Source organism: Adiantum capillus-veneris, chromosome 22, assembly GCF_014529385.1.
Source record: "Adiantum capillus-veneris isolate H3 chromosome 22, ASM1452938v2, whole genome shotgun sequence".
Classification (NCBI taxonomy): Eukaryota; Viridiplantae; Streptophyta; class Polypodiopsida; order Polypodiales; family Pteridaceae; genus Adiantum; species Adiantum capillus-veneris.
The window spans coordinates 116,714,247-116,723,712 of record NC_140952.1 but is presented as its reverse complement, the minus strand read 5'-3'; the positions used below and the strand labels follow the sequence as shown (position 1 = coordinate 116,723,712).

The window sequence follows — 9,466 nt, the reverse complement described above, 5'->3', positions numbered from 1 at the left end:
CACAAGAATGAAGCTCTCTCACCGACAACCAATCCGCTCTGATGCCACTTGTGAAAAGTACGTACATGGATGTGTGCGTGATCAACATGCTATGGGAGGAAGGAAAATGTAGAGAGTTTTGGGTGTACCTCTCAGTGAGGATTGGAATGCCTCAATACTTATTGATCTATATTACCAATGAATAGAGATAAAGTTAGTACAATCAGTAAAATGAGTGTTTGGCTAGTTGGCCTAGACCCTAACACCTCCCGTGTATTTCAAAAGTCTCTTAGCCTCTAGGCTCTTAGTGGTGGGAGGACTTTTGCAAGGCTCAAAAGGTCTCTCTTTCCTGGTTTCACTATCTCTCTTGATCAAAATATGGTGGTAATGCACATTATTACCTAATCTATAGTGACCAAATGGATTCTCCTTCCCTTAATGGTCTATCTTTGGTTGACAACGCTACCAATCTTGTGATGCACGCTAGGTTCATTAACCGTGTCAAAAGACATGTAAAACTTTAAGAATTGTGCATCTAAAATTTAAACTAGACTTAAGAAACCTACAAACTTTAGAAGAATTTATTATTAAAATAACTTAAAAACTCGTTAATTTGACATTAAAATTTGATGATTGTAGGTGCTCAAAGTCTGAAAAAAGAATTCTCGGGCATTGTTTGTAGTTGCAATAGAGATTCAACTTTTCAAGAGTGAGATTGGCTTTGTGATGGCCTTGATAGCTTTGTTGCTCTCCCTTGCTTGTTTATATCTCCATTGATGTCTTTTACTACAATATAGTAGTGTTGTGTATCATCACCTAGACTATAAGAGTGCATAAATACATAACTAATAACAATGTATTTATTAAAATTAAATTAAAAGTCTTTCCTGATGGTTGTAATGCCAGAGGAAAGAAGAAAAACACAAATTAATGAGTTGCAATCGACCATCTCTATTTATATGCACACAAAAGTTTTTTGACTTTGCACCTCCATCGTCTTTTCATTTCCTAAACTCACCCTTCACTTATGCACTAGAGATGTTTTGAAATGATTTTTAATTTTCCTAAATTGGAGAAACCTAATAGTCTCTTTTTATAGCTAAGATACTACTAGTTTTACGAGAGTGTATAAGTGCCATTTGCATCTTGAAACTTGAAAGAAACAGAAGAAAAAACATCCTTGAGTTATTTATCAATGCATACATTCGGTTGTCATCATGATAAACCAAAGGGCACGATGGAAAATAGAGAAGCCCCCCCCTCCCCCCGCCGCCCCCCACGAAAAAAAAGAAGGAAAAAAACAACAACAAATAAGTGAGGAAAGTGGGGCTCATTGTTTAAGGCTCATTAGCGAGATAACGCAAGAGGCTTGGAGGAGGGCCCCAAAAAGACCTTTTGGTGAAGTGTCACTTTAGAAGTTACTAGCTCGTGCGACCCGCCTACAGACGGGTCTCGCTCGCTCTTACCAGTGATACATGTGTGTGTGTGTGTGTGTGTGTGTGTGTGTGTGTGTGTGTGTGTGAGAGAGAGAGAGAGAGAGAGAGAGAGAGAGAGAGAGAGAGTGTACATCTCTCCATGACACACACATGATGGACCAATATCGCCATTAACCTACTGATAATTGTTTTCGCATGCTCAAATTCCTCTGTGGTCATTTGGGTATTTTCCCTGCGCCGCTACTTTGGAATGAACAAATGTCAGTTACATGAGTGAAGGCCAATGCAGCAAAGGGGCCGACACTGCCTCTCACAGTGCTATGGACATGGCAATTTAATGAATGTATGAAGGTTGAACCACCACATGCTATGTGGACTTTCTCAGCTTAGGCATGCCAACACTATCTACATAAGCCCTACATTTAGGAGACTTTGCTTGTTATGTAGTATCAAGTAGAGCCATTTAATATAGGCTATGGCCATGGATGCACTCAACCCTCCTTTGCTACCTTCGTTGTTGCCTTCAATCCAACCGAGCCACCGTTGGTAACCATCAAAATCACCTATCCATGTTGCCCTTGTATCCCCTTCACCAATCCCTTGTGCATAGAAGCAAAACCCACCAGTTTGCCATCCCCAAAGATGCCACACTTCAACCATACATAATTTTCTTATAGTGATCTTTTTTGAGGTACCTTGGGATAGTTCCTCTCAAAGCTCACTGGCTGGGCCCACTGGGTATCATCGACGGCCCATTGGGTAGTGTCCCGAGGTGAGGGAAGTCTGGCTATCTTTCAAATACACAATTTGAAATTCTTACTTGGTCGTTAGCCTTGTCATGGTGCTACATAGAAAACTTAATCTCACCATCGGCGAAGCTTCGTATCGATACAAAACATCGCATCTGAGTTTCTCTTCCCCCCCTCTTTATTCCCTTACTGATCCATTGATGATGAAGCTGTAGAATGATGCCTCAATTCCTCCTCCTCTTGGTTCTTGAAGCTCGTAATGAGTTGTAGTTAACTCATACTCAGTCCGGAACAAACCTACCATCAGCAGAATAAACTGGGCTCCTTCTTTTCACTGATAGATCTTGTGGGTGGGGGAGGGGAGGAATTCTAACCAGAATTGTCCTCCATATCTACCTTTTGCCATAGCCATGTTGGACTCTATGGTGTGGAGTCTAGACTCTCAAGAGGCACGCACGCCCACACACACATACAAACCCCCACACTCTCTTGTGCAATTGAGATTTCTTGAGAGGCCCCCCTTCAAGCTCTTCCTTGGTCTTCTCTTGTCCAATTCACAAGAACCCTTTGCAACCTACTCTACTCACAAAGCCTATTAGGTTGTGTCTTTAGCTTTTTGAGATGCAACCATGGCAAAACTTCGTGTGCATTTTCTCGAAGATGGTGTCCAAGAACCTTGAGAAAACGGGGGCAGGGCCTAAAATTGACACCTATTTTTCCTCTCAAGGGCTATTTGGTCTATCAAAATAGGTGCTTCAAAAAAACCTCCCGTGATTTGACATGCTAGAATCTTGAAATTGCAATATATGGCAAATTAAAGTTACGCTATAAATGGCAAATTATATAAGCTGATTGAATTACACAAAGGATACAAAAGGGGGCTTGGGAAATTGCCTGGCGAAAGAAATTGTCACTGTCAACCCTTCGTTAGTTATTTAGTTAGTTAGAGAGAGAGAGAGAGAGAGAGAGAGAGAGAGGTGCGTACTACTATCGTTGCCGAGCCGCCAATTCCCCTCCCCCCCGGGGAGGTCACCCAATAAAAATGTAACCTATCACGTAAGTTCAACAGAAGGGTATTTAAAGTTCTTGAAACTTACAGAAATATATATACAAAAGGGCATTATTTTTTCAAATTTGAAAAAAACTTACAGATGTCAAAAGAAAAGGGTACATTATATTCTTAACAAAACTCACAGATAAGGAGTTTTACAAACATGTCTTTAACGCACGTGATATGGTAGTTTTACACATTGTGAACCCCCCGAGCCCTCCTCCCTTCATGGCAAAAACATTGTAGCCTTGCTTTGGTCAACGTTGTGAACACTGCAGCCTTGCTTGGTCAACGTTGTGATTGTGATCAAGCTTAACCTTAGGCAAGACCCCACATTAATGCACCTCTGTGTGTGTGTGTGTGTGTGTGTGTGTGTGTGTGATCGCCACGTGAGACAGTGGGCCGGCCGCCTACGGCCTCAAGGTGGTCGAGCATGGTGAGCAAGGCACGCGCAATGCAAGGTTTCCCCCCACTTGGCAAGAGCAAGAGGTCGCGATTGCAGGAAGTAGTAGCCCCTATGTGGAGATAACAAAGGGTTGTTGGAAATAAGGATGCCTCCATATTCAATGTAGTCTTCGCACCGTCCGCTACGTAATAGTCCTCATTGCATGCATGATACTTCGGCATTTTTGGGTGAGTAGTGCAGTAGCAAAAGCCGGCTTGATTTCAAGCCTTTATGAAGATCAGTGAATTGCAAACTAATCCCAGAAGACCAAAGCGGGTACGGTGTTGACAAGGCCTCAATGCCAGGGTTAGTGAGTATATCGAGAGGCGGGTAAAGAGAAAGAGAAGACAAACGGGAGAAGACATGGGAGAGCGTGGCAGGTTGATGAGCTTGAGATGGAGGTGGGTGAGGGTAGCGCACTGGCTGTCGAGGACTGAAGCTGCTGCAGCACTTGTGAGCTGAGAACTGTGACCAGAGGACCTTCTTGGCACTTGGACATATCATGCATGCTATCATCGTCGATGTCCAAGCGGTAGTTGAGACCTTGGATATTACTTGCTCTATCAATTCCAGCCATGGCTTGGCATGGCCTCCTCTTGCAACCCTGCGTGTAGCTACAGCTCTCCATCGTCATGATTTGATGGGTTAGTGTGTCATATGCCAACAACACCTAATTGCTTTCGTTGAGCGGCTAAGAGGAAGGCCTGTCAGGCCGGATAGGTGAGAGAGACAGAGGCCCCCCTCTCTCTCTCTCTTCTCCTCCTCCTCCTCCTCCTCTCTCTCTCCCTCTCTCTCTCTCTCTCTCTCTCTCTCGTTTGTGCTGTCACCTGAGTCGCCGAGTTGCAAAGCACACTGGTTGAGGGGCAGCCGGATGGATGAGAGAGCGCCACATGGCCGAGGTGGAGGGCGGAGGCAGCCTTTGCTACCACATGGCCCCCTAAATGTCTCTTTGCTTAATAGATATAAAATAAATTCCTCCAAATTTGGTAAAATATTTCACCTTTTTATTTCATGTTCTGGTGTAGGTTTTGAAATCCGTAGGTGGGACTAGGGATATATTTGTGTGGATGATGAGACTACAAGTTGTGGCAATGCTCGTTGCTCACATATCAAAATTTATTGGAGCATAATATTCATGGTCTCAAATTGGGCATTTTAGTTATAATCGAGATGACCTGACAAATGAAGGCCAAGAAAATACGTTTTTGGGAGTGTGGATTCTACAAGAAGTTTTGAACAAATTCTCTCAATAATCCCACATTGTGACTTACCTCAACATCATGAGCTTCTGTGAGGGAGGCACTGCATTATACCTAGCTAGGTACGATTGGGGGTTAGGGGACCGTCGGCCCGATGGGGGGGCCGGTGGTCCCTGCCCCCAATCATACCTAGCTAGGTATGTGGTGCCTCTCGAGCAGAAGCTCAGAGCCCCGTCACACCTAGTGGTTGGAGGGGTTAGAAGTGCTGTAAGCTCGTGAAGCTGAGGTCTAGCTTGGTGGTTACGAGACATGGAGGAGGATGACAAAAGCGCTCCAATCCAGATTTTTGCAACGCAAAGGCTCAGGCAACGGGTTGGTTTCGGTCAATTCACCTTAATTAGCATCGACCGAGTAGTGAACGCGGTTGCACCTTCGTTTTCGTCTCCAGTCAACTAGTGCTGCGTTTTTTGGTGTGAAAAATCTGAACATTGAAGGCGCAAGAGAGCCTACGTGACTGCGTTTGGCTTTTACAACACATACGAACAGGCATCGCTGCATCCCCCCATGCACTAGGTGGGACGGGGCTCTCATGATGTTATGCATTATATGAAAAACATTGAAAAAGACTACATGAGAATATTTCTAAATCTTCTTGTGAATTCGTGAACGTAACTGTTTATAAAGTTCAAAAGGGGTGACCGTGGGGTATCAATGTTCAAAGTAGGCGGCAATGCCTACAATACTGTTTGAACTTTGAAGGGCAAGACGGGAACCGTGTCAACGGCCTTCACACGCAAGACCCCGTTATATTCACACGCAAATCCCCAGCCATAATGCTAATATAAGGTTCACCCTTTGCATCAATTTTACTACACACATAATCCTACAAGACCCTCATCTGCAGGCCCTCCGTTAAATTAGCTGCAGCTTATAATCCTTTACAAGGCGCTACAAGACCCTCATCTGCAGGCCCTCCGTTAAAGCTGCAGCTTATAATCCTTTACAAGGCGCTACAAGACCCTCATCTGCAAGCCCTCCGTTAAAGCTGCAGCTTTCAATCCTTTAGAAGGCGCTACAAGACCCTCATCTGCGAGCACTCCGTTAAAGCACAGTTCTTTCTAGTCAATATGCCCTCTCTAATGAGAAACTCTTACAAAGCAATGCTGGGTCTCCTCCGGCCAGCCTCCGTCACAATATCATCTCCAAGCGGCGCACGTCCCAGAGCAGATCATATAGCACCTGCAGTCATCGATCGGAACGAGCTCCGGCCGGCGCCTGCTGCCAAGTTGCCCCTCTGCCTCTGCCATGAAGGTCCTTCTGGTGGTATTGACAATCCGCAACTCAATGAGAGCTCCATTTCTTGCACAGATGCAGATCTCGCAACCGCCACATCCTCCGATTCATCCTCCTGCAGCTTGACCTTTGATGTTAATAGCTCACTTGATATCTTCCTCCAAACGATGCCACACCTGAACGACATCCAGGATCAAATCCGCATCCTCGACACCACATGCAATGCCTGTTCTAGTGTAGCAAAGCCGATCATAATTGATCGACGTGTTGCAACTGGTTGCGTTGCAGTCATCCTCAACCTTCTCAGTACTCCTGACGCTCATGCCCACTGCCTCACCGCTCCCATGGGCGCAAGGCAAACAGAGAAGGCTCTCCTGCTCTTAGATCTCATAACTACTGAATCAGAAGCCGGTTGCACCACCGTTCTTCAACGGTGCTCCTCGGTCATAAATACACTAGGAAGAAAGCTACTGCGCATCTCAGAAACCTGCACTGCATCCGTCATGGCCATTCTGGTCACCCTTTGCAGCAAATCGGATGGGGAGTCTTTTCGCCAGGCCATCTCAAAGACGGCCATCCCCAGCAAGTTGGTGTTGGTCTTGCAAGTAGCCTCCAAGGGCTCCACCAAGCAAAGCGCTGGCAAACTCCTGCAGTTGCTGCACGCGCAGCCACCATGAACAAGATGATAATGCTTTCCTGAAAATGGATCATGCGAGTCGTGACTCACTACTTTGATAGGCTGGATTCACGCTATTCTCCATTAACTAAAGTGCAAAGCGAAAGAGCAGTTGCTGATGTGGATGTATTTGATTCGCATCGCACATTGAGCAAAAGTTTGTCCGGGATTACCCGGCTAAAAATTCGCGTGGAGAGGTAGGAACAATTATAAGAGGGCCATACTCTTTTGATTTTGCCTCCCACAAGACCCAACTATATTCGCACAAGACCCAATATAGAAATATTACTTTTTCTTTCAACCAATAGTCAACCAATAGCAATAGCAAGAGAGACGTTATGAAACTACTCTCAAACTATCCAAACTATTGCAAAAGTTTCACAAAACGAATTCACATTTCAACCCCCTTTTTGTCCTTCTTCCTTTGCGAAGTTACTGTGTGGGAGCTCACTTAGTACTTTACACACTATGCTCCAAAATGGGTGCTTACGTTTGTGACTTACTTGGAGGCCAAACATAATTCTTTTACCTAAACCAAGGGCTACCAAATATATGGACGACCATAGTGCTCCGTGCAAAGGCAATTCCCACGCCCATACAGATTGAACTTTGGGCACCTAAATCAATAGGATGTATAATCTACTTGTCACCGTCTTTACTTTATTATAAGCATGTCAAAAATTGTCTATGTGTATACCTCACATAAATTGTACCTAGCTATTTTTAAAACTTGTTGGACGAGAAACACTTAGATGTCTCAGTGCCCTTAGACATCCTTACAAAAGTTGTCTAGCTGTCATCGCCTTTACTTTATTATAAGCATGTGAGAAAGTGCCTCGTATAAACTGCACCTAGCTATTTTTGAAACTTGCTGGCGAGAAGCATGTGTTAGTGCCCTTAGGCATCCTCACAAAAGTTTTATGCCAACGCAAAAAAACTGTATTTGATACCCTCTAACCAAACACATTGGCCGTTCGATTGATGCTTAATAGTAATGGAAGGCACCTCTTGGAGCGAATTGTGCGCTTTGTGTCTCTTTAACTCTCCTCTTTATCTCTTGTGAAATATAAAATCCACCATATCAAAGAGATTCCCATCACTTTAAAAAGAAAGTCTGCTAGGTAGCATAACCTACTACCTGGACACTTCTCAAAAGCAAGGTAGGCCAAGTTGTGAAACTATGAAAAGCTTAACTCCTTCTTAATCACAATACAGACAAGATTGTAGACATCGAGAATTTGTACACGATCCTACAAACAGAACAAACTGTAGAACATGATCTCTTTGAAGACTCTCTCTCTCTCTCTCTCTCTCTCTCTCTCTCTCTCTCAGCAAATCACGTGGTCCTCTCATGTAATCCCCTATTGCAACGGATGTACTGTAAATAAGAATATAAATCTCGGGTTGAAGCCCTCACCATGATATGGTAGTGATGTGTAGCCACTTTTCACCCTCACAAGGAACTTTTCTTCCTCTAGCTTGTATATATACCCATAGCCTCTTGTCTAACATCTACAAGAGATTAGTTTGTAGGTATCAACCTAATCTCCCTATTTCTAATCTCTACTCTTTCTACATCTCTCTACCCTATCCATCTAACATAAACTCTATCCTACACCTAATCTTTCTATCTACCTCTCTCAATAAACCCTATCTTTACCTAATCTACACACTTCTATCTCTCTACACTCTCTACACCTAATCTGCACCCTCTATATAGAGAGGGCATAGAGAGAGATATATTCACACCTTATTTCTCTACCTACCTCTCTCTCTATACCCTCTCTCTACCTAATCTACACACCTCTATATCTCTACCCTTTATACATAATAGTTCTATTTACTCTCTCTACACCTAATCGCTACCTAATTTACACACCTCTATCTCTCTACTTAAGGTAGGTGGAGAGGGCATAGAGAGGGACCTAGATTAAGAGAGAGAGAGAGAGAGAGAGAGAGAGAGAGAGAGAGAGGTAATCTCTACCCTCTACACCTAATATACTCCAAGTCGGAAGCTAAAGAGGGCATAGAGAGAGGTTAATAAAGATAGACACACACACACACAGGTGGATATATTTTTATCCATCTATCTACCTCTCCCTACACCTATCATCTGCCTAATCCACACACCTCTATCTCTCTACATAAGGTAGATAGAGAGGGTGGTAGATCAAGGTAGATAGAGAAGATGTAAAGAGAGAGGGTTATTTGGCATAGAGAGAGAGAGGTAACTTTTATTCTCTACACCTAATTGAGGCTGGAGAGGAGTCACCTCCACCCCTCGGAGGAGTTCGCATTGTTGTTGCACTCTCTCGATCTTTTTCAAATGTCTTTACTTGAAAACCTCCTTCAAGTAGTACCTCAGCTTCTTCATTCGTAAAATTTGTTCCTAAATCAACCAGCCAAGTTGTTGGAGGAGGAGCTGGCCTTGGTTCTATATTACGATCCACCACATAGCAATGAATAACATGTCTGGGACAAAACCTAAACCATTGTCTGAGTAGTCCATTTCTCTCTCTCTCTCTCTCTCTCTCTCTCTCTCTCTCTCTCTCTCTCTCTCTCTCTCTCTCTCTCTCTCTCTCCTCTCTCTCTCTCTCTCTCTCCGTTCGTGTGAACCGCTGCCCCCTCTCCCCCCCCC

At 44.0% G+C, this 9,466-nt stretch overlaps 1 protein-coding gene across 1 annotated transcript; it reads left to right on the top strand.

Moving 5' to 3' along the window:
* Positions 1-5,517: 5,517 nt before the first annotated feature.
* LOC147430087 (uncharacterized) lies at positions 5,518-7,510 on the top strand. Its single transcript, XM_086496263.1, has one exon. The coding sequence runs from the start codon at positions 5,987-5,989 to the stop codon at positions 6,827-6,829; it is 843 nt and encodes a 280-aa protein (XP_086352389.1). The 5' UTR covers positions 5,518-5,986; the 3' UTR covers positions 6,830-7,510.
* The last annotated feature ends 1,956 nt before the right edge of the window (positions 7,511-9,466 follow it).